Raw genomic sequence first — 26,249 nt, 5'->3', positions numbered from 1 at the left:
AGCTTCAAACCTGCGAATGTTGGGTGCAAGTAACAGTGTGCAAAAGGATCAATGGATCCTATTTTGATGCTAGCGGGAACCGACAGATGATTAGCCATGCGGTAGCTGTACCTAGTATTTTTCATCCGAGACGAGAAATTCGACAGTTGATTAGCCATGCAGAAACCGTAGAGGACCATTTTCACTGAGAGGATCCTACAGCTTGCCATGGAAGGGAGCATGCATGGTTGGAAGAAGGCAATAGAAAAGCAGATATTCAGAAGTAACAAAGCATCTCCAGACGCTTATCTGAAATTCCCACCAATGAATTACATAAGTAACTTTATTTTATTTTATGTTTTATTTATATTTTAATTATCAATACTCATAACCATTTGAATCCGCCTGACTGAGATTTACAAGGATGACTATAGCTTGCTTCAAGCCGACAATCTCCGTGGGATCGACCCTTACTCACGCAAGGTATTACTTGGATGACCCAGTGCACTTGTTGGTTAGTTGCACCGGAGTTGTGAAAAATGTGAATCACAATTTCGTGCACCACCAACGGACATGAGATACCACAGAACCCAAGACCCTTAGGAGCACCTGACGGACTTTGAGGCCAAAATGAACCACGAGAGTGTTGACGACGCGGTGAGGTGTCGTGCATTCCCCGTGACCCTGGCAGGGCCGACAATCTGGTTGTTCAATGTACTCCAACAGGGTTCCATTATGACCTTCTCAGACATAGCTCACAGCTTTTTAGCGCAGTTCACCATGCGCATTGCCAAAGCCAAACATCCTATCAACCTCCTAAGGGTCACCCAAAGAGCCAAGGAGCTTACCAGGAAGTTTCTCGACAGATTCAATGACGAATGTCTAGAAATAGTCAGCCAGACCGACTCGGTGGCCAGTCTATGCTTGACGAACGGTCTGTTAAATGAAGATTTTGAAAGCACCTCACTACTAAGCCCATTTGGACGATGCAAGAAATCCAGAACGTGGCCAGAGAGTATATTAATGACGAGGAAGTTAGCCAGGTTGTAGCGGCCAGCAAACGTTAGCTGGCCAACCCTCCTCCTCGTTAACCCAGACACGGCGAGAGACCAAAAGAATCCTCCAAAGACGGAGGGCCACCCAAACCTTTCAAACCTTTCCCTCAGGTTGGGAAGTTCACAAACTACACTCCTCTTACAGCCCCGATCGTCGAGGTCTACCAGCAGATAGCCGACAAAGGCATCTTGTCAAAACTACGGCAACTAAAGGACAGAACAGGTGGGAACATGTGGGAACAGGAGCCTGTACTGTGGCTACCACAAAGGCTTTGGCCACAAAACCCAGGATTGTTTCAACTTAATGGACACTTTGGAACAAGCCATTTGTGAAAGCAAGCTGACAGAGTTCTCACAATTTATAAGAGAACCTAGGAGGAGAGAGCGCAAGCGTTCTGAAGAGGACGAGAGCCGAGTCGTGAGGCCGAGACAAGAACAAAATGAGGACAACGACCACGGCCTGACTGTCGTTAATGTCGTAGTCGAAAGAGACGCACCCCAAGGTCGAAGCCCACAACAAAGAAGGACACTAAGATTTTGGCCGTATCATCAAACAGTCGTAGGACCCCGTGCAGGGAAGCTCCAAGGATATTGTTTGAGCCAGAGGACTAGTGGTTCTATGACATCCCAGAGAACCCCTCCATGGTGATAACGGAAAGAGTCGGAACAGGCTTGGCCAAATGAATCCTCGTTGACACTGGTGCCGACTCTAACATCGTGTTCAAAAATGTTTTCGACACCCTGGGCTCCAAGAAATCGACCTAAAAACTCATCAACATGGAGTGGTCAGCCTAGGGGACAACTTCATAAAGCCCGACGCGGTAGTCTCCCTCCCGGTTTGCATCAGAGGAAGGGAGGGAAAGAGATCCTCAGAAGTGAGACCTAAAAACTCATCGCAAGGGGTAGTCTCCCTCGAAGTTCGTCGTACTAAGGGACTCCATGGCCTAAAATGTCATCCTGGGGAGGAAAATAATTAATGAATTTTCTGGTGTGATATGTACTAAGCTTCTGGTTATGAAATTTATTGCTGACGATGGATCGGTGGGATCCCTTAGGGGGACTTAGAAATGGCGGTTGCGTGCAACAACGCCAGCCTCTCCCTAAGGAAGAAATCAAAAGAAGCATCTGGGGTCTTCCTGGCCGATTTGGACGCTAGGATTGATGACAAACCGAGGCCCGAGCTCGAGGGAGATCTGGAGAAATTCAGGGTCGGTAATACGGAGGACAAATTCACCTTTGTGAATAGGAACCTCCCCCATAATCTGAAAGATCCTCTCATTAAGGCCATAAGGGCAAATGGCAACTTGTTCTCCTGGATGCCAGCCAACATGCCTGGAGTGGATCCCGATTTCATGTCCCATCGGCTTACAATAAAGCTCGATCCAAGCCCTTTGCTCAGAAGCGGAGGAAGATGTCCAAAAGAGAGAGCTAACAAGGTGGCCAAACAAAGCGCCAGCCTGTTAGAAGCAGGGTTCATCAGGGAACTTGAATACTCGACGTGGCTGCCGAATGTAGTACTCGTCAAAAAGGCAAACAGAAAGTGGAGGATATGAGTCAATTACTCGGACCTCAACAAAGCGTGTCCCAATGATTCCTTCCCCCTTCCCAACATCGATACCTTGGTAGATGCGGCGGCAGGATATCGTTTATTAAACTTCATGGATGCGTACTCAGGGTACAACCAGATACCGATGCACTGACCCGATGAGGAAAAAATGGCGTTCATAATGCCGGGAGGCACTTATTGTTACAGGGTAATACCGTTTGGACTAAAGAACACAAGGGCGACTTACCCGAGGTTGATGAACGAGGTCTTCAGTGATCTAATTGGGAAGTCGGTAAAGGTGTACATGGACGATATTTTGGTAAAGACTAGCTGACCGGAAAACTTGGTCGGCGACCTCGAGGTCGTGTTCACGTCTCTTGCAGACACAACATGAGACTCAACCCCCCTCAAATGCGATTTTGCCATGGAAGCCAGGAAGTTCCTAGGTTTCATGATAACCCAGATGGAGGTCCAGGCGAACCTCGACAAGTGTGAAGCTGTTCTACGAATGACGAGCCCAGGGTGCATTAAGGACGTGCAGAGATTAGCCAGAAGGCTTGTAGCTCTATCTCATTTCCCCAGTGCATCGGCGGCCAGAGCTCTTCCCTCCTTCAACCTCATGAGGAAAGGGATAGCCTTCAAATGGACCCCAGCCTGTGAAGAAGCTTTGGCGGTCGTCCTTGTCCGTGAAGAAGGAAAGATCCAACAGCCGGTCTACTTTATTAGCAAAGCACTACAAGGTGCGGAGCTAAGGTACAGCAAATTGGAAAAGCTAGCTTATACACTCCTGATCTCATCTTGAAGGTTGAGGTAGTACTTCCAAGGGCATCGGATCGTCGTCAGGACTGACCAAGCCATTCGTCAAGTCCTACAAAAACCCGATCTAGCGGGACAGATGATGACCTGGGCAGTCGAGCTGTCTCAGTACGATCTATAATATGAACCCAGACATGCGATTAAAACCTAGGCAATGGCCGATTTCCTAGTGGAAGTAATGGGGGACCCTCGCGAAAACCTGGATACACGGTGGAAAGTCCATGTCGACGGAGCTTCCAACCAAACATTTGGGGTGGGTGGGAGGTATAATCCTCGAAAGCTTGACTGGATTGATATACGAGCAATCCATCAAGTTTGATTTCCCGATTTCTAATAACTAGGCAGAATACGAGGCTCTCATAGGAGGTCTCCTCTTGTCGAAAGAAGTCAGGGCGACCAAAGTGGAGGTGAACAGCGACTCTCAAGTCATCACCTTGCAGATCAATGGGACCTACCAAGCCAGAGATTCTTTGCTACAGAAATACTTGGAAAGGGTCAAAGATTTGAGTAAAAAATTCGATGAGGTCGTGGTGCAGCATGTTCCAAGAGAAAAGAACACGCGAGCCGACCTCTTGTCAAAGCTGGCAAGCACGAAGCTGGGGGCGGGAAACCGATCCATGATCCAATGTGGGTAACCCAAGCAGCTCAGGTCCTCTCATGGATCGACCCGATCATTATCTTCTTGGAAGACGGTAAGCTCCCTGAGGATGAGAAGGCTGCGAAGGTGATAAAGAGGGAAGTGGCCAATTACGTGATAGTATAGGGCCAATTATTCAAAAGATGATTGAACCAGCCCGTGCTAAAGTGCCTGCGACCTGATCAGATGGACTATGTCTTGAGCGAGATCCATGAAGGATGTTGCGGCCACCATATTCGCAGAAAGGCCCTGGCTTTGAAGCTCGTTAGGGCTGGTTACAATTGTCCCTCGTTGATGTCAGACTCCCAAGAATTCGTGAAAAGATGCAAGAAGTGTCAAGAAAATGCCAACTTCTATAGGACCCTGGCAGCGGAGTTGAGTTTGCTAATAACCTTCTAACCTTTCAGCCAGTGGGGAGTGGACCTTTTGGGACCCTTCTCGGTAGGCCCTGGGCAGGTTAAGTACCTAATCATGGCCATTGACTACTACATTAAGTGGGTTGAGGCGGAGCTGCTGGCTATCATATCATCGGTAAATTATCAAAAATTTATGTGGAGGCAAGTAATCTCCAGATTTGGAATTTCGGAGGTCGTGATATCAGACAACCGAACACAGTTTTCCGATAAGAAGTTCGGTGAGTTCCTCACTGGCCTAGGGGTAAGGTAGAAGTTCTCATCGGTAGAGCACCCACAGACCAACAGCCAAGTTGAAGCCATAAACAAAGTCATCCTCTAAGGGCTTTGGAAACGTCTTGACCAGAAGAAGGGAGCATGGGCAGACGAACTCGCATCAGTCTTGTGGTCCTACAGAACAACACCACAATCCTCCATCAGGGAGACTCCTTTTTGACTTACCTATGGGGTCGATGCAGTAATTCCCATGGAGGTTGATGTGTTGGAAATGGATTCCAACACCTAAACTCACCGGCAAGTGTACCGAGTCGCATCAAGTAGTAAAACTCACTTAGAGTGAGGTCGATCCCACAGGGATTGATGGATCAAGCAACTTTAGTGGTTGTGTAAAGTGAGATGGTTGTTGCTGGAAATTGTTTGAACCATTTGCGAGGGTATTTTGTGGGTGGAATGTGGATCTGGACAAGTTATTCTGGTGGTTATGTGAGTTGTTATGGGGTTGGTGATATGTGTTTTGTGAGTTTTTGAATTGGTTAGTATTATTGGATGAATGGTTATGGTTGTTTGTGTTGCTGAGGCTGCCAGAGTTGAAGTCCCTTTGTCCTTGATTCTGATGCTCACCCCACCTTGAATTAGACTGAGTTTTCCAGGGTGCCTTGTGTGCATCACCATGAAAATTGTGTTGAAATGAACTTGAAGTGTTATTCCTGTATTGCACCTGCTCAGGGCTTTGTTGCTCATAATTGAATGTCCCAAAACTTTCTTCAGATTGATTCCACCCATGTGAGGTTTGAGATTGGCCTTGTGTATTTACTGCAAAAATTTGCAGTTCATCAATTTTCTTGGCCATCATTTCTATTTGTTGCTGAAGTTGTTGGTGCATCTGTTTGTTTTGTGCCAAGAGAGTGTCAACACCTTCAAGCTCTAGCACACCCCTTCTCTGGTCTGGTTGGCGTTGTCTTTGATGAGCAAAGAAGTATTGATTGTTTGCCACCATCTCTATGAGGCTTTGGGCTTCCTCTGCTGTCTTCATCAATTTTAAGGAGCCTCCTGCTGAATGATCTAATGCTTCTTGAGCCTTCATAGTCAAACCTTCATAGAAGTTTTGATGGATGTCCCATTCATTAAACATCTCAGGGGAACATTTTCTAATCAGGGCCTTGTACCTCTCCCATGCCTCATAGAGAGATTCAGCATCCATTTGTGTGAAGATTTGCACCTCAGTTTTGAGCCTGATGATCCTCCGAGGAGGGTAGAATTTGGCCAAAAATTTATTCACTAGATCCTCCCAGCTAGTGATGCTTCCTTTTGGAAAATTTTCAAGCCATTGAGCAGCTTTGTCCCTCAATGAGAATGGGAATAGCAGCAATTTGTATGTTTCTGGATGCACACCATTGGATTTCACTATATCACAAATCCTCAAGAAGGTAGATAGATGCTGGTTTAGATCTTCTATTGGACTTCCTCCATAGCAGCAATTGTTTTGCACCAATGTGATAAGTTGGGGCTTCAATTCAAAGTTATTTGCATCGAAATTTGGGGTAAGGATGCTACTCCCACAATGCCTTGGATTAGCAAATGTATATGAAGCCAATACTCTCCTTTAGGGCTGACCATTGTCGTTGGCCACTCCCACTTGTGGATTTGTTGGATTTTCCTCCATTTCTTGGTTCTCTTCTCAACCTCCAAAGTGTTTCAGGATCAAAAGGTGTGGATTCATCGCTTCTTCCTCCTGACATAAACACAGAACCAGGAACCAAAATTAAACACTCTATTGCTAGAGTGAAGTTAGTGTTAGCTTAAGCAAAAATTCAAACAGTTAGTATGCTTAGTAAAAAGAAAAAGAAAAAGTGCTGAATCTAGACCACCACCTTACTTAATCATTATCAATCTAATCAATCCCCGGCAACGGCGCCAAAAATTTGATGTGTGAAAAATGATCCAACACTAAACTCACCGGCAAGTGGACCGGGTCGCATCAAGTAATAATAACTCACATGAGTGAGGTCGATCCCACAGGGATTGAAGGATTGAGCAATTTTAGTTAGGTGGTTGATTTAGTCAAGCGAATCAAGAGTTGATTTGAGTGATTTGTATCCAACAGAAGCTAAATTGCATGAAATTTAAAGGGAGAGGGATAATCGACAAGAATTTAAAGTGCAGAAGAATTAAAAGAGTTGAATCTTAAAGTGCAAGTAATGTAAATTGCAGAAACTTAGATTGTAAGAAACGTAAATAGCTTAAACTTAAAGTGCAAGAAACGTATATTTCTTGAATCATAAAAGGATTTGGGAGTTGGGCTTGTAGAAATTAAACAAGAGAAAGTAAAATGGCATTAAACAAAGAAATAAAGGATGAATTAGAATGCAACAGATCTAAACAAGAAAAGAAGAATTACTTGAGAAACTAAACAGAAAGCAAAATGTATCTTAATTGCAATAGCTAAAGGGAAGTTGAAGATCTCAGGGGTGGAGGAGACTAGAAAATAAGTCTAGATCTCAAATCCTTCCTTGATCCAACAGAGAACAATTGCAAAGAAGTAAAAGAACAAATTGTAGAAGAAGTAAAGATGAAAACAGTAAGAGAACTTAGATCCAAAACCACAATTCCTTGAATTATGCAGAAAACTAAACAGAAAGAGATCTCAAGGTGATATTGAGACATAATTTCTTCAATTCTCCACCCAAGATCCAAAACAAAGATGAAGAGAATAGAGGCAAGAACAAGAAGAAGAGAATTCAATTCTCTCCTCAATTCCTAAACCTCCAAAGCTAGAAAATAAAATTGAAAATTCAAAAGTAAGCAAAAAGGTAAGCAAAAAGTAGAAGTGAAAAGTTCTTCTCTAACTCAAACTAACTTCTATTTATACACTTCCTATTTTTGGATTTTAGAATTTTGAGTGGGCTTTTTAATTTGGTGAAGAATTGAATTAAATTGGATTTTTAATGGAATTTTCAGCCCATGTGTTGCTCCCAGGGCAAGGCTCGGTTCATGGGGAGAGCTGAGCTTTGGTGCTTGGTCCCTTGAAATATTTCGCATGCCAAGCCTTGGACAGCATCAGGGTAGCGCTCGGTTGGTGCCAAGAGCACAACTTGCTTGCTTTGTTAGTGGAGCCTTCGTGTTCGAGACTTGCTAGGAGCATTTTGGCCAATTTTGGCTTATTTTCCTTGCAAGGAGCGCTTCTTGCTTCCCTTGGGTTCGAAACTTGTGGCTTTCACTTAGCAAACTTTTTCTTACAATTATTTTATGCCAACCCTCGATAAAGCTCTTGGCATGAACCGAGCTTTGTGAGTTTGCTTTGCTTCCTTTGCTAATTTATAGCGCTCGGTTCACAAGGAGAGCTGAGCTTTCCTTGCTTTGCTTCCTTGGCCTTGAATAGCGCTCCTTTGGAGAGCCTTAAGCTCTTGGTAAGAGCTCTATGGCTCTTCCTCCATGATGTGCCACACTTTCTTTGTTTGGCTACGCTTCCTAAGCCATGCTTTCTTGTTTTCTTTTTTTTTTCACCTACAAGTAATCAAAACAACCAATCAAAGTATCACCAAATTCACAAGGTTTATAAATCATTCAAAAACCAATTAAATTTAGCTTAAACCTCATGAATTAGTATCAATTAAAGGGTGGTTGATTGATTCAATAAAACCATGTAATTCCACTCTAAACCACTTACTTACAATGCAAGAAAGTGCATAAAACCTAATGAAACAAGTGAAAAATGCTTGCAAAGCTAGCATATGATGACTTGTTATCAGAGGTGGGGGAACCGAGCCCACGGTTACTCCTTGGTGGAGTCGAGGAAGTTGTGGAGAAGGATCTGGTCGACGAGACCAGGGAGATGGCTCACTTGTCAGAGACGGTGTTGAAACAGAGAATAGCCCTATGGTACAATGCCGAAGTGCTAAAGAGGAGTTTTGAACCAAACGACTTGGTTCTGCGACGCAACGACCTGGGCCTACCGACCCGTGGAGAAAGGAAAATGGTAGCTAATTGGGAAGGCCTGTACAGGGTGAAAGAGGTGGTCGGTAACAGAGCTTACAAGCTGGAACGACTAGACGGAAGAGGGGTGCTCAGGACATGGAATGCGGTAAACTTAAAGAGGTTCCACTCTTAGAAGCCTAAAGCAGACCCGACGACCAGCCGGGTCACCAATCTAGTAACTCCCATTTTCGATTCACCTATTTACTTGTCCCATATTTGTTTGGATTGTCACTTAGCATGCTCTAATTACGCTTTGTCTAAATTTTTATCATTTCTTTCTTATTTCTGACTTGCTGTTGTTTTACTTTGCTGCTCATTAAATTGTTGACATAACGGCACCTCGGGACAGATTACCCTGGGAGCCAATAAGGTTACGAATACTATTTAACGGCTATTAAAGTAAAGGCCATACAATTTAAGCGGTTAATAATAGCCACAAGCTGGATTTAAAGTTAATCGTTTAATAAGCAAAACGGTAAACAGTGTACACAAACTACCAAGATGTTCAAAACATACAAAGCCAAAACGGCCCAAAAAAGTACAAGTGAATACACGTCACTTCCTCGGGAGGTCGACAATCTTGTCATCCTTGATGGTCTTGAAAGCACCAACAGCAGAGACGTCGAAATCCAAAACCAACAATTTCACCTGGGCTTTAATCGCTTCTTCGGTGCCCCCGAGAGCGTTCTGGGCATGCTTTACGGTTTTCTTATTCTTTTTCTTCAAACCAGCAACCTTGGCCATAGCAGCGTTTGCCAACGAGACGACGTCGTCACGTTCCTTCTCCAATTCTTTTACCCGACCCTGAGCAGCATTGAGCTGACTCTCTAAAGTAAGCTCCTGCTCAGTGAGTCGAGCAACCGTCTCATCGGAGGTCTTCACTTTCTCCTTAGAAGTAGCCAGCTGGGTCTTCACCAATTCCACCTCCTCCTGTAACTTATCCATAGACTTCACAGCCGCTTGGAGTTTTCCGTCCAGAGTTCGGGCGTAAGCCAAGACGGGTTTTACCTTTCTCACTATTGCGGCAGCCCGGAGCAGGGTACGATACACCCACATGGCCTGAGCGGCGAGATCCCCACCATGGAAAAAATCCTCGGTACCCGACTAGAGTTGGGCGTCGATGAAATTCCCGATGTTAAAATTTCTCTCCATCACGATGAGAACTTGATAAATCACTATTTTACGGTTTATTTTGTATTGAATTGAGTGAATTTTATCAATTATTCATACACTTATTCATATAATTCGTATTTTTTATATTTTTCTTTCTAATTTTGGGCTATGATTGAAAACATGCTCCTTTGGCCTTAAATTTGCTAATTTTAATTCTCTCTTATTACCATTCGATGCCGTGGTATGTTTATTAAGTGTTTTCAGGGTTTATAGGTCTAGAATGGCTTAGAGGATGGAAAGGAAGCATCCAAAAGTGGAAGGAACACAAGAAGTTAAGGATTTCAGAACTTGGTAGCGACGCACACGCGTGGCCGATGCGTACGCGCGACTGGTGTAGCAGACATACGACGCACATGCGTGGCTGATGCCTACACATGGTCAGTGCCAAGTTCAAGCAACGTGTACGCGTGGCTGACGCGTACGCGTGACAGAGTGCCACGTGCTACAATTACAGAAAACACTGTGGGCAATTTTTGGGCTGCTTTTGACCCAATTTCAGGTCCGAAAATACAGATTAGAGGTTGCAGAGTGGAGCTGGAAGGGGGACTAACTTTCATTCACATAATTTTAGATTTTAGATGTAGAATTTTAGAGAGAGAGTCTCTCTCCTCTCTCTCTAGATTTTAGGGTTTCTACTCTAATTTCTTCTTAGATTTATATTTAATTTCTGTTTTTTATTTACAATTCCTTACAATTTTTTGTTCTAGCACCTTTGTTCTTCAATTCTACTTGTTATTTCCTTCACTTTGCTATCCTTATGTTTATGTACTCTTGACACTTTGGATCTTTGTTAATGCAATTTATATGTTTATGTTGCTATTGCTTGCTTCAGTTGTCATTGTTAATTTTTTTTTCAATTGGTAGTGGTTAGACTTTATTATTGTTGCAATTTTACCATGCTTTTATTTTGTGCCTACCAAGTGTTTGATAAAATGCTTGGTTGGATTTTGAATTAGATTTTTGCATTCTTAGCTTAGATTGAGTAATTTGGAGACTCTTGAATTGTCAAAGTCTCTTGTTAGTTGGTGATTGAAAGTTGCTAGTTGGCTTGAGCTTCACTAACTCTAGTCTTTGATTAGGACTTATGAACTCAAGTTGATTTGCTAGTTAATTATGTGAGAACAATTTGCAATTACCATCACAATTGACAGTGATAATGAGGATAGGAATTCTGATTCTCAACCTTTGCTAGGACTTTTCTTAGTTGTTATTTTATTTTCTTGTTATTTACATTCCTTGCTTATTAAACTCAAAACCCAAAAAGATACAATCTCATAACCAATAATAAACATACTTCCCTGCAATTCCTTGAGAGACGACCCGAGGTTTGAATACTTCGGTTAATTTTATTGGGTTTTTATTTGTGACAAACAATTTAAACAATGATTGAGGTTTAATTGTTGGTTTAGAACTATACTTGCAACGCGATATTTTTGTGAAAATCTTTACCGACATTTTTGCTCCGTCAAATTTTTGGCGCTGTTGTCAGGGAATTACAAATATGTGCCTTATTATTGGTTATTGTGAATAGTGTGAATATGTTTGCATTTTTATTTCTTTGTTAGTTGTTTCTAGTTTTAAGAGTTATTTTCATTATTTCTTGTTAGTTTTTGTTTTTATTTTGTCTTGTTACTATGAATTCTCACCCCTTTAGTTATGAGTTGGTTCAAATTATGTTGTAGGAAACAGAAGCTACAATGAGAACATGCAGGATGGAATAATCAAAGGTGGGAGGAGCCTCAAGCTTATGGACAACCATCTTGGCAACAACCTCCTCCGAGGCACTATGAGCAACAACCACCCTTTGATGCATACCCATCTAATGGCTATGGTGGACCTCCTTGTGACTATCAACAACCACCACAATATGCCTATGAACATCCTCCTCAATATACTTTTGAACCACCATACTCACAAGGCCCCTACCACCAAACACCTTCATATGATCCTAATCCTTACCCACCACACCAACCGCCATATGAACCATACATAGAGCTACCCCAATTCTAACTCAATTACTCCCAAGAACTACCACCTCAATATACACCACCTCCAAGGTATGCAAATTTTCAACCACAAGATGAATTTTTCTTTCCACCATAACCCTCCATAGGGGAATGTCCATATCCATCAATCCAAGAGCAATATGATCCTAATTATGTTAGCCAAGCGGAACAAGAGCTCTGGGATCATTTTAAGGAAGCAATGGATCGAATTCAAGCAACCATCCATCAAATGGAGCGAGAGAAAAGCCGAAAAACACACGAAGCTCTCATGGCTAACAAATCTCAACTTGAGAACAAGGGACTGGAGTGTGTTTGCAACAAGTGGAAAAGATGGAAAGTGTTGAACTGCCACATACTTGTCAAGATGAACCACCTTCCTATCATGAACCCTTCCTCCCAAGCAATGAACCCTCATATCCACTCCACTCTCCAATGGATGACACCCTTGGTATTCTTATTCAAAGGCAAAGAGGGATGCAAATGACAACACTAGAATTCATAGCTACCTTGACCGAGGTAGTAGATAATTTAGCTTCCCTGCGCTTCGATACTCAAAGTACCCCATGGCCGCATGTGGAGAATCAATAGAAGAGTGTAGCATGAAGGAGAGACTAGAAACTCCAGTGGAAAGTGAGGAATGTGGCTTTGTATTAGAACAATTGGAAGAAGCCAAAATTGTTGAAGAGGAAGAAGTAGTCGAAGACTTAGGAGATGCTGAACCTTCATAGGAATCTAGAGTTGTAGAGTATTCCTCCAAGAAGTTTGAATTTGATATTGAGGAGGGTAGTGCACAACCTCAAAGGAATATTTCCTATGAAGAATTGGACGGGACAGATCAAGAGGCAAGTTCCCTTGGTGATGATAATCATGAATCAAGCCATCCTAGCAATGAATTTGCATCCACAAGTGAACCCCTTGAGTTTAAAGAACCTTCTCCCGATGAAATTGAAAGCAACATTGAGGTAGATTCCTCTCAACCTCATATTTATGATTTGGATGAATCCAGTGAGGAAGAGCTTGAAAGTGAAGAATCTTTTCGAAAGGTGGAAGTCCTTCGGCAAGGTTGGACGGGAGTTAAATATGCCTTGTCAAGATCGTTAGAGACTTCTCTAACTAAGTTGCCATCTACTCCTTTAATTGAGTGGGTCAAACTTATCTCTCTCAACTTTATTGTCCCACTTAAGTATGGTATTCTTGAAATGGAAGGTCAACTTAGGAAAATTTGTGGAATGAAGCATAAGAGAAGAATATTTAGTGGTTGGAGATTAAGGTTGAGATTTCAAAAGCTAGATGCAAGGGTTGGACTAGTGATCAATTGGTTAGATCTAAGAGAAGAGTTTGGTACTTCATTGAGAATTCGGATGGCCTGCCACCCAGTTGGAACAATGATGATCCACTTAAGGACGGGTGTAGAAACAAGATTTGGGATCCCGGCATACAAGAGGATCAACTTTGGGAGCTCAAAGCTTGTGAAGAACTTCATCAAGACTTGATGAATTCATTTGGAAATGTTAGAGCTCATTCGAACTCCAAGCATTGGTGGAAGTTTCAAGATGAGTTCAAATACAAGCCACCATGACAAGGAGCTCACTAAATGTCCAACTTAAGGACTTTAACTAAAAGTGCTAGGTGGGAGACACCCCACCATGGTAAATTCTTCCATCTTTCCTCTTTTATTTATATCGGTAATAAGTTAAATTTTTATTTTTAGTTAGGTTTATTTAGTTTACATTATGATTTCGCTTGTTAATTAAGGTTTGACATTACTTTGGTAGCCTATTAATTTAAAAAAAAAAAAGAGAGGCTGTCACGCGTGCGCGTGACCGACACGTACGCGTCAACGCCCAAATTTGGTTCGTGCCCAAACCATGCTGGAACAGCGTGACAGCGCGGCCTGGACAGAGAGTTGTGCCAGGACCGTGCTGGTAGGGTGCTAGGTGCATAGCCAACCCCACGCGTATGCGTAATCGACGCATATGCGTCACCCGTCAATTTTCACCTACCCACACGTGAGTGTGATTGACGCGCACGCGTCGCCTGGTTGATGCTGCCACCCAGTACTGATTCCAAAGAGTTTGGTGTGCGAAATCGTGATCATTCAATTCCTTGGTAACGGCGCTAAAAACTCAATATGCACGTTCATGATCTTATATCTATTTCACAACTTTGTACAACTAACCAGCAAGTGCACTGGGTCGTCCAAATAATAAACCTTACGTGAGTAAGGGTCGATCCCACGGAGATTGTCGGCTTGAAGCAAGCTATGGTCACCTTGTAAATCTCAGTCAGGCGGATTAAATTGTATTAAGAAATTATAGTGGATGAAAATAAATAAAGTATAAAATAGGATAGTGGTGCTTATGTGATTCATTGTTGAGAATTTCAGATAAGCGTATAGAGATGCTTTCGTTCCTCTGATCTCTGCTTTCCTGCTGTCTTCATCCAATCAATCCTACTCCTTTCCATGGCAAGCTTTATGTAGGGCATCACCGTTGTCAATGGCTACATCCCATCCTCCTGTGAAAATGGTCCAATGTGCTGTCACTGCATGGCTAATCATCTGTCGGTTCTCGATCATACTGGAATAGGATTTACTATCCTTTTGCGTCTGTCACTACGCCCAACACTCGCGAGTTTGAAGCTCGTCACAGCCATCCCTTCCCAGATCCTACTCAGAATACCACAGACAAGGTTTATACTTTTCGGATCTCAGGAATGGCCATCCATGGGTTCTAACTTATACCACGAAGACACTAATATCTCGGACATGGTCCCCTGTATTAGATATCCAAGAGATATCCATTCGATCTAAGGTAGAACGGAAGTGGTTGTTAGGCACGCATTCATAAGTTGAGAATGATGATGACTGTCACGATCATCACATCCATCATATTGAAGTGCGAATGAATATCTTAGAAGCGGAATAAGTTGAATTGAATAGAAAAACAGTAGTACTTTGCGTTAAACTTTGAGGGACAGCAGAGCTCCACACCTTAATCTATGGTGTGTAGAAACTCTACCGTTGAAAAATACATAAGTGAAAGGTTCAGGTATGGCCAAATGGCCAGCCCCCATGATCTAAGAACTAAACGTCCCAAGATGTCTAATACAATAGTAAAAAGTCCTATTTATACTAAACTAGTTACTAGGGTTTACAGAATTGAGTAAATGATGTAGAAATCCACTTCCGGGGCCCACTTGGTGTGTGCTTGGGCTGAGCTTGAAGTTTTTACATGGAGAGGTCATTCTTGGAGTTGAACGCCAATTTGTAACGTGTTTCTGGCGTTGAACTCCACTTTGCAACTTGTTTCTGGCGTTTGACTCCAGAATGCAGCATGGAATTGGCATTGAACGCCAGTTTACGTCGTCAATCCTTATTCAAAATATGGACTATTAGATATTGCTGGAAAGCCCTGGATGTCTACTTTTCAAAGCAATTGGAAATGCGCCATTTGGAGTTCTGTAGCTCCAGAAAATCCACTTTGAGTGCAGGGAGGTCAGAATCCAACAGCATCTGCAGTCCTTCTTCAACCTCTGAATCCGATTTTTGCTCAGGTCCCTCAATTTCAGCCAGAAAATACCTGAAATCACAGAAAAATACACAAACTCATAGTAAAGTCCAGAGAAGTGATTTTTAATTAAAAACTAATAAAAAATATACTAAAAACTAACTAAATTATACTGAAAACATACTAAAAACAATGCCAAAAAGCGTATAAATTATCCGCTGATCACAACACAAAACTTAAATTGTTGCTTGTCCCCAAGCAACTGAAAATCAAATAGGATAAAAAGAAGAGAATATACTATAAATTCCAAAATATCAATGAAACATAGCTCCAATCAGATGAGCGGGACTTGTAGCTTTTTGCCTCTTGAATAGTTTTGGCATCTCACTTTATCCATTGAAGTTCAGAATGATTGGCATCTATAGGAACTTAGAGTTCAGATAGTGTTATTGACTCTCCTAGTTCAGTATGTTGATTCTTGAACACAACTACTTTATGAGTCTTGGTCGTGGCCCTAAGCACTTTATTTTCCAGTATTACCACCGGATACATAAATGCCACAGACACATAATTGGGTGAACCTTTTCAGATTGTGATTCAGCTTTGCTAAAGTCCCAAATTAGAGGTGTCCAGGGTTCTTAAGCACACTCTTCTTTTACTTTGGACCTTGACTTTAACCGCTCAGTCTCAAGTTTTTACTTGACACCTTCACGCCACAAGCACATGGTTAGGGACAGCTTGTTTAGCCGCTTAGGCCAGGATTTTATTCCTTTAGGCCCTCCTATCCACTGATGCTCAAAGCCTTGGGATCCTTTTTATTTACCCTTGCCTTTTGGTTTTAAGGGTTATTGGCTTTTTGCTCTTGCCTTTTGGTTTTAACAGCTTTTGGCTTTTTCTGCTTACTTTTTCTTTTTCTTTCTATTATTTTTTTCGCCATTTTTCTCTCTTCTCTTTTTTTTTTTTCGCAAGCTTTCTATATTCACTGCTTTTTCTTGCTTCAAGAATCAATTTTATGATTTTTCAGATTATCAAATAACATTTCTCCTTATCATCATTCTTTCAAGAGCCAACATATTTAACCTTCTTAAACAACAACTTCAAAAGACATATGCACTGTTCAAGCATTCATTCAGAAAATAAAAAGTATTGTCACTACATCAAAATAATTAAACTAGTTTTAAGGATGAATTCGAAACCATGTACTTCTTGTTCTTTTGTAATTAAAACATTTTTTCATTCAAGAGAGGTGATGGATTCATAGGACATTCATAACTTTAAGGCATAGACACTTAAATACTAGTGATCGTGAAGACAAAAACATAAACAAACATAAAGCATAAAAATCGAAAAATAGGAAAATAAATAAACAAGGAGATTAAGGAATGAGTCCACCTTAGTGAGGGTAGCGTCTTCCTCTTCTTGAAAAACCAATGGTGCTTTTGAGCTCCTCTATGTCTCTTCCTTGTCTTTCTTGCTCCTCCCTCATAGCTCTTTGATCTTCTCTAATTTCATGGAGGATGATGGAGTGCTCTTGATGTTCTACCCTTAATTGTCCCATGTTGGAACTTAATTCACCTAGGGAAGTGTTGATTTGTTCCCAATAGTTTTGTGGAGGAAAGTGCATCCCTTGAGGCATCTCAGGGATTTCATGGTGAGGAATTTCCTCATGCTCATGTTGAGGTTCATGCTCTCTTGTTTTCTCCATCCTTTTCTTAGTGATGGGCTTGTCCTCTTCAATAAGGATGTCTCCCTCTATGTCAATCCCAGCCGAATTGCAGAGGTGGCAAATGAGGTGAAGAAAGGCTAATCTTGCCAAGTTGGATGACTTGTCAGCCACCTTGTAGAGTTCTTGAGGTATAATCTCATGAACTTCCACTTCCTCCCCAATCATGATGCTATGGATCATGATGGCCCGGTCTATAGTAACTTCAGACCGGTTGCTAGTAGGAATGATTGAGCGTTGAATGAACTCCAACCATCCTCTAGCTACTGGTTTGAGGTCAAGCCTTCTTAGTTGAACCGGCTTACCTTTTGAGTCAATTTTCCATTGAGCTCCTTCCACACATATGTCCATGAGGACTTGGTCCAACCTTTGATCAAAGTTGACTCTTCTAGTGTAGGGGTGTGCGTTTTCTTCCATCATTGGTAGGTTGAATGCCAACCTTACATTTTCCGGACTGAAATCTAAGTATTTCCCCCGAACCATGGTGAGCCAATTCTTTGGGTTCGGGTTCACACTTTGATCATGGTTTCTAGTGACCCATGCGTTTGCATAGAACTCTTGAACCATTAAAATCCCGACTTGTTGAATGGGGTTGGTGAGGACTTCCCAACCTCTTCTTTGGATCTCAAGTCGGATCTCCGGATACTCATTCTTTTTGAGTTTGAAAGGAACCTCAGGGATCACTTTCTTCTTGGCCACAACTTCATAGAAGTGGTCTTGATGGACCTTAGAGATGAATCTCTCCATCTCCTATGACTCAGAGGTGGAAGCAATTACCTTCTCTTTCCTCTTTCTAGAGGTTTCTCTTGCCTTTGGTGCCATGAATGGTTATGGAAAAATAAAAAGCAATACTTTTTACCACACCAAACTTAAAATATTTGCTCGTCCCCGAGCAAAAGAAGAGAGAAAGAAGTAGAAGAAGAAGAGGAATGGAGGAGATGGAGAGAGAGTTGGTTTCGGCCAAGGGGTGAAGAGAGGGTTGTGTTGTGTGAAAATGAAGAGGGAATGAGGGGTTTATATAGGAGTGGGGAGGGGTTAGGGTTCGGCCATTTAGGGTTGGGTTTGGGAGGGAAATTATTTTGAATTTAAAGGTAGGTGGGGTTTTTGGGGAAGAGAGGATGGATGTGAGTGGTAAAGAGGTGATGGGAAAGAGTGATTGAGTTGATTGGTGAGGGGTATTTGGGAAAAAGTGATATGCAAAGATGTGAAGAGGAGAAAAGAAAGGTAAGTGGGGATCCTGTGAGGTCCACAGATCCTGAGAGAATCCTGTGGGGTCCACAGATCCAGTGGGGCCAAGGACTTTAATCATCCCTGCTCCAATTAGGCGTGTAAACGCCCTCTGTAGGCAATCCTGGCATTTAACGCCAGATTGCAGCATGTTTCTGGCATTAAACGCCATTTCCATGCTTGTTTTGGGCGTTCAATGGCAGTCTGCAGCATGTTTCTGGCGTTGAACGCCAGTTTTCCTTTGGGGTACTGATGAGCGGATAATTTATACGCTTTTTGACATTGTTTTTAGTATGTTTTTAGTAGGATCTAGTTACTTTTAGGGATGTTTTCATTAGTTTTTATGTTAAATTTACATTTCTGGACTTTACTATGAGTTTGTGTGTTTTTCTGTGATTTCAGGTATTTTCTGGCTGAAATTGAGGGACTTGAGCAAAAATCAGATTCAGAGGTTGAAGAAGGACTGCTGATGCTGTTGGATTCTGACCTCCCTACACTCAAAGTAGATTTTCTGGAGCTACAGAACTCGAAATGGCGCGCTTCCAATTGCGTTGGAAAGTAGACATCCAGGGCTTTCCAGAAATGTATAATAGTCCATACTTTGCCCAAGTTTAGACGACGAAAACTGGCGTTCAACACCAGCTCTCTGGCCAATTCTGGCGTCCAGCGCCAGAAACAAGTTGCAAAGTGGAGTTCAACGCCCAAACTGGTACAAAAACTGGCGTTCAACTCCAAGAATGACCTCTCCACGTGTAGACTTCAAGCTCAGCCCAAGCACACACCAAGTGGGCCCCGGAAGTGGATTTATGCATCAAGTACTTACCTCTGTAAATCCTAGTAGCTAGTTTATTATAAATAGGACCTTTTACTATTGTATTAGAGATCCTGAGTTTTATCTTCGGATCAGAGTAGTCTTGGTTACTCCGGTTTCCCTCTGGGGCCGAGACCAATGAACTCCATTATCACTTATGTATTTTCAACGGTAGAGTTTCTACACTCCATAGATTAAGGTGTGGAGCTCTGCTGTTCCTCAAAGATTAATGCAAAGTACTACTGTTTTTCTATTCAATTCATCTTATTTCGCTTCTAAGATATTCATTCACACTTCAACCTGAATATGATGAATGTGACAATCATCATCATTCCCTATGAACGCGTGCCTGACAACCACTTCCGTTCTACCTTCTATTGAACGAGTATCTCTTAGATTACTAATATAGGGGACCGAGTCCGAGATATTGGGATCTTCGTGGTGTAAGCTAGAATGATGGCGGCATTCAAGAGAATCCGGAAAGTCTAAACCTTGTCTGTGGTATTCCGAGTAGGATTCAATGATTGAATGACTGTGATGAGCTTCAAACTCGCGATTGCTGGGCGTAGTGACAGACGCAAAAGGATAGTAAATCCTATTCCAGCATGATCGAGAACCGACAGATGAATAGCCGTGCCGTGATAGGGTGCGTTGACCATTTTCACTGAGAGGATAGGATGTAACCATTGACAAGGGTGATGCCTCCAGATGATTAGCCGTGCCGTGACAGGGCATTTGGATCATTTTCCCGAGAGAAGACCGAAAGTAGCCATTGACAATGGTGATGCATCACATAAAGCCAGCCATGGAAAGGAGTAAGACTGATTGGATGAAGACAGCAGGAAAGCAGAGGTTCAGAGGAACGAAAGCATCTCTATGCGCTTATCTGAAATTCTCACCAATGATTTACATAAGTATTTCTATCCCTGTTTTATTAATTATTTTCGAAAACCCCATTACTATTTTATATCCGCCTGACTGAGATTTACAAGGTGACCATAGCTTGCATCATACCAACAATCTCCGTGGGATTCGACCCTTACTCACGTAAGGTATTACTTGGACGACCCAGTGCACTTGCTGGTTAGTTGTGTGAAGTTGTGAACCATGGTATTGGCATCATGTTTTTGGCGCCATTACCAGGGAAAGAAAGAGCGATGAATTTTACATAATCAAAGTGTAATCACAATTTCTGCGCACCAAGTTTTTGGCGCCGCTGCCGGGGATTGTTTGAGTTTGGACAACTAACGGTTCATCCTGTTGCTCAGATTAGGTAATTTTCTTTTTGTTTTGTTTTCAAAAATTTTTCAAAAATCTTTCAAAATTTCTCCTTCCTTTTCGAAAAAATTTTAAAATAAAAATATTTTCAAAAATATATTTTTTTTCAGAATTTTTAAGAATGAGATCTAGTGTTTCATAAATCATGGCTGGCTGTAAAGCCATGATTGTAGGGCATGTTAGACGTGTCATGTCTGAGTTACATACTAAAGCTTGGCTGGCTATTAAGCCATCCCTGACCCTTTGATTGGAGCTTTAGAGCATAAGATTCCTGGAATTCATATTAAAAATTTTGGAATCCTTATTTTTGTTTTTTCAAATAATTTTCGAAAAAAAATACAAAAAAATTAGAAAATCATAAAAATAAAAAAATATTTTGTGTTCTTGTTTGAGTCTTGAGTCATGTTATAAGTTTGGTGTCAATTGCATGTGCATCTTGCATTTTTTTGAAAAATTCATGCATTCATAATGTTCTTCATGATCTTCAAGTTGTTCTTGGTAAGTCTTCTTGTTTGATCTTTGCATTTGCATGTTTTGTGTCTTTTCTTGTTTTTCATATGCATTCTTGCATCCATAGAGTCTAAGCATCAAAGATTTCTAAGTTTGGTGTCTTGCATGTTTTCTTTGCATTAAAAATTTTTCAAAAATGTGTTCTTGATGTTCATCATGATCTTCATAGTGTTCTTGGTGTTCATCTTGACATTCATAGCATTCTCGCATGCATTCATTGTTTTGATTCATAACTTTCATGCATTACATCATTTTTCTTGTTTTTCTCTCTCATCATAAAAATTCAAAAATCAAAAAAATATCTTTCCCTTTTTCTCTCTTAAAATTTCGAAAATTAGATTTGACTTTTTCAATTTAAAAATCTTATCTTTTTCAAAATCTTTTTCAAAAATCAAATCTTTTTTTTCAATTTTTTTAGTTATTTTTGAAAATTTCAAAAATATTTTTCAAAAATCTTTTTCCTATTTTTATATCAAATTTTCGAAAATAACATCATCAATTAATGTTTTGATTCAAAAATTTCAAGTTTGTTACTTACTTGTTAAGAAATATTCAAACTTTAAGTTCTAGAATCATATCTTGTGATTTCTTGTGAATCAAGTCATTAATTGTGATTTTCAAAATCAAATCTTTTTCAAAAACTAATTTCTATCATATCTTTTCAAAAGTATCTTCTTATCTTACCTTTTTCAAAAATTTGATTTCAAAATATCTTTTCTAACTTCCTAACTTCTTATCTTTTCAAAATTGATTTTCAAAATTTGTTTCAACTAACTAACTAACTTTTTGTTTGTTTCTTATCTTTTTCAAAACCACCTAACTAACTCTCTCTCTCTATTTTTCGAAAATATCTCCCCCTTTTTCAAAAAAATTTCTTTTTAATTAACTAATTATTTTAATTTTTTTATTTTAATTTTTGAAAATTACTAACCTTTTTCAAAAACTATTTTTGAAAATCACTAACTCTTTTTCAAAAATTATTTTCGAAAATCCTCTTTCTCCCTCATCTCCTTCTAATTATTTATTCATCTACTAATATCTCCTCATCTCACATCTCTGCTCTCCTCACCCTTGTGTTTCTTTCTTTACATTACATTCTTTGTCCCCCTCCTTTCTTCCACTCACATAAGGACCTCTATACTGTGGTATAAAGGATCCCTATTATTATTATTATTATTATTTTTGTGCCCTCTTCTTTGTCATATGAGCAGGAGTAAGGACAAGAATATTCTTGTTGAAGCAGATCCAGAACCTGAAAGGACTCTGAAGAGGAAACTAAGAGAAGCTAAATTACAACAATCCAGAGATAACCTTTCAGAAATTTTCGAACAGGAAGAGGAGATGGCAGCCGAAAATAATAATAATGCAAGGAGGATGCTTGGTGACTTTACTGCACCTAATTCCAATTTACATGGAAGAAGCATCACCATTCCTGCCATTGGAGCAAACAATTTTGAGCTGAAACCTCAATTAGTTTCTCTAATGCAGCAGAACTGCAAGTTTCATGGACTTCCATCTGAAGATCCTTTTCAGTTCTTAACTGAATTCTTGCAGATATGTGATACTGTTAAGACTAATAGAGTAGATCCTGAAGTCTACAGGCTCATGCTTTTCCCTTTTGCTGTAAGAGACAGAGCTAGAATATGGTTGGACTCTCAACCTAAAGACAGCCTGAACTTTTGGGATAAGCTGGTCACGGCTTTCTTAGCCAAGTTCTTTCCTCCTCAAAAGCTGAGCAAGCTTAGAGTGGATGTTCAAACCTTCAAACAAAAAGATGGTGAATCCCTCTATGAAGCTTGGGAAAGATACAAACAGCTAACCAAAAAGTGTCCTTCTGACATGCTTTCAGAATGGACCATCCTGGATATATTCTATGATGGTTTATCTGAGCTATCAAAGATGTCATTGGATACTTCTGCAGGTGGATCCATTAACCTAAAGAAAATGCCTGCAGAAGCTCAAGAACTCATTGACATGGTTGCTAATAACCAGTTCATGTACACTTCTGAGAGGAATCCTGTGAGTAATGGGACGCCTATGAAGAAGGGAGTTCTTGAAATTGATACTCTGAATGCCATATTGGCTCAGAATAAAATATTGACTCAGCAAGTCAATATGATTTCTCAGAGTCTGAATGGAATGCAAGCTGCATCCAACAGTACTCAAGAGGCTTCTTATGAAGAAGAAGCTTATGATCCTGAGAACCCTGCAATAGCAGAGGTAAATTACATGGGTGAACCATATGGAAACACCTACAATCCATCATGGAGAAATCATCCAAATCTCTCATGGAAGGATCAAAGGCCTCAACAAGGCTTTAATAATGGTGGAAGAAACAGGTTTAGCAATAATAAACCTTTTCCATCATCCACTCAGCAACAGACAGAGAACTCTGAACAAAATACCTCTAATTTAGCAAACTTAGTCTCTGATCTATCCAAGGCCATTGTAAGTTTCATGAATGAAACAAGGTCTTCCATTAGAAATCTGGAAGCACAAGTGGGCCAGCTGAGTAAAAGGATCACTGAAATCCCTCCTAGTACTCTCCCAAGTAATACAGAAGAGAATTCAAAAGGAGAGTGCAAGGCCATTGACATAAGCACCATGGCCGAACCTGTAAGGGAAGGAGAGGACGTGAATCCCAAGGGGGAAGACCTCCTGGGACGTCCAGTGATCAATAAGGAGCTACCCTCTGAGGAACGAAAGGACTCTGAGGCTCATCTAGAGACCATAGAGATTCCATTAAACCTCCTTATGCCATTCATGAGCTCTGATGAGTATTCCTCTTCTGAAGAGAATGAGGAAGTCATTGAAGAGCAAACTGCCAAGTTTCTTGGTGCAATCATGAAGCTGAATGCCAAATTATTTGGTATTGAAACTTGGGAAGATGAACCTCCCTTGTTCACCAATGAACTAAGTGATCTGGATCAACTGACATTGCCTCAGAAGAGACAGGATCCTGGAAAGTTCATAATACCTTGTACCATAGGCACCATGATCTTTAAGGCTCTGTGTGACCTTGGTTCAGGGATAAACCTCATGCCACTCTCTGTAATAGAGAAACTGGGAATCTATGGGGTACAAGCTGCTAAAATCTCATTAGAGATGGCAGCCAATTCAAGAAACTAGGCTTATGGACAAGTAGAGGATGTGTTAGTAAAGGTTGAAGGCCTTTAAATCCCTGCTAATTTCATAGTCCTGGATACTGGAAAGGAAGAGGATGAATCCATCATCCTAGGAAGACCTTTCCTAGCCACAGCAAGAGCTGTGATTGATATGGACAGAGGAGAATTGATCCTTCAATTGAATAAGAACAACCTTGTGTTTACAACTCAAGGATCTCTCTCTGCATCCATGAAGAGGAAGCAGAAAAAGCTTCTCTCAAAGCAGAGTCAAACAAAGCCCCCACAGTCAAACTCTAAGTTTGGTGTTGGGAGGCTACAACCAAACTCTAAGTTTGGTGTTGAACTCCCATATCTAAACTCTAAGTTTGGTGTTGGAGGGTCTCAAAAATGCTCTGAACATCTGTGAGGCTCCATGAGAGCCCACTGTCAAGCTATTGACATTAAAGAAGCGCTTGTTGGGAGGCAACCTAATTTTTATTTATCTAACTATATTTTTCTTAGTTATATGTCTTTATAGGTTCATGATCATGTGGAGTCACAAAATAAATATAAAAATTGAAAATGGAATCAAAAACAGCAGAAGAAAAATCACACCCTGGAGGAAGCACCTGCCTGGCGTTCAACGCCAGAACAGAGCATGGTTCTGGCGCTGAACGCCCAAAATGGGCAGTGTCTGGGCGTTGAACGCCCAAAATGGGCATCATCTGGGCGTTTGAACGCCAGAAATGCACCCTGGAGAAGAGTTGGCGCTGAACGCCCAGAACAAGCATGGTTCTGGCGTTCAACGCCAGAAATGGGCAACAAATGGGCGTTGAACGGCCAAAATGGGCACCAACCTGGCGCTGAATGCCCAGAGTTGTATGCAAGGGCATTTTGCATGCCTAAATTGGTGCAGGGATGTAAATGCCTTGACACCTCAAGATCTGTGGACCTCACAGGATCATCTCAGGATCTGTGGACCCCACAGGATCCCCACCTTCCTTCCTCATAATCCTAGCTTTTTCCACATCTTCTTCTTCATCTATTCCTTCTTCTTTTGCTCGAGGGCGAGCAACATTCTAAGTTTGGTGTGGTAAAACAATTATGTAAAGGATCTATAACTCAATGGTAGAACATGTGGCTGCAAATCAAGAGATCCCTAAGATACCTCAGGGGATGCACTTCCCTCCACATAGTTATTGGAAGCAACTGAGGATAGAAATACCAAAAATCACTAGGAATCAAGCCACAAAGGCAAGGAAGAGACATAGAAGAGCTCAAGAACATCATTGGTTCCTCAAGAAGGAAACGCCACCATCACTAAGGTGGATTCATTCCTTGTTCTTATTTCTTCTGTTTTTCGCTTTCTATGTTATGTGCTTATCTATGTTTGTGTCTTCATTACATGATCATCAGTAGTTAGTAACTTTGTCTTAAAGTTATGAATGTCCTATGAATTCATCACCTCTCTTAAATGAAAAATGTTTTAATCCAAAAGAGCAAGAAGTACATGAGTTTCGAATTTATCCTTGAACTTAGTTTAATTATATTGATGTGGTGACAATGCTTCTTATTTTCTGAATGTATGCTTGAATAGTGCATATGTCTTTTGAAGTTGTTGTTTAAGAATGTTAAATATGTTGGCTCTTGAAAGAATGATGACTAGGAGACATGTTATTTGATAATCTGAAAAATCATAAAAATGATTCTTGAAGCAAGAAAAAGTAGCAAAGAACAAAGCTTGCAGAAAAAAAAAATAGGCGAAAAAAAATAGAAAGAAAAAGAAAAAGCAAGCAGAAAAAGTCAAAAGCTCTTAAAACCAAGAGGCAAGAGCAAAAAGCCAATAACCCTTAAAACCAAAAGGCAAGAGCAAATAAAAAGGATCCCAAGGCTTTGAGCATCAGTGGATAGGAGGGCCTACAGGAATAAAATCCTGGTCTAAGCGGCTAAACCAAGCTGTCCCTAACCATGTGCTTGTGGCGTGTAGGTGTCAAGTGAAAACTTGAGACTGAGCGGTTAAAGTCAAGGTCCAAAGCAAAAAAAGAGTGTGCTTAAGAACCCTGGACACTTCTAATTGGGAACTTTAGCAAAGCTAAGTCACAATCTGAAAAGGTTCACCCAATTATGTGTCTGTGGCATTTATGTATCCGGTGGTAATACTGGAAAACAAAGTGCTTAGGGCCACGGCCAAGACTCATAAAATAGCTGTGTTCAAGAATCATCATACTGAACTAGGAGAATCAATAACACTATCTGAACTCTGAGTTC

The 26,249-nt window shown here is 41.0% G+C and overlaps 1 protein-coding gene and 1 non-coding gene across 2 annotated transcripts; one reads left to right on the top strand and one right to left on the bottom strand.

The window, feature by feature from the left end:
• The first annotated feature begins 3,550 nt into the window (after positions 1-3,550).
• On the top strand, positions 3,551-4,031 carry LOC140181356 (uncharacterized). Its single transcript, XM_072224899.1, has 2 exons — positions 3,551-3,649; positions 3,738-4,031. The coding sequence occupies exons 1-2, from the start codon at positions 3,551-3,553 to the stop codon at positions 4,029-4,031; spliced, it is 393 nt and encodes a 130-aa protein (XP_072081000.1).
• Positions 4,032-22,614: 18,583 nt separating this feature from the next.
• Positions 22,615-22,722, bottom strand: LOC112774124 (small nucleolar RNA R71). Its single transcript, XR_003188627.1, has one exon. It is a non-coding gene; the product is annotated as a small nucleolar RNA R71 (small nucleolar RNA).
• Between the last annotated feature and the right edge of the window lie 3,527 nt (positions 22,723-26,249).

Source organism: Arachis hypogaea, chromosome 18 (assembly GCF_003086295.3).
Source record: "Arachis hypogaea cultivar Tifrunner chromosome 18, arahy.Tifrunner.gnm2.J5K5, whole genome shotgun sequence".
Taxonomy (NCBI): domain Eukaryota; kingdom Viridiplantae; phylum Streptophyta; class Magnoliopsida; order Fabales; family Fabaceae; genus Arachis; species Arachis hypogaea.
The sequence above is the reverse complement of the archived record's forward strand: the minus strand, read 5'-3'. Positions and strand labels throughout refer to the sequence as shown.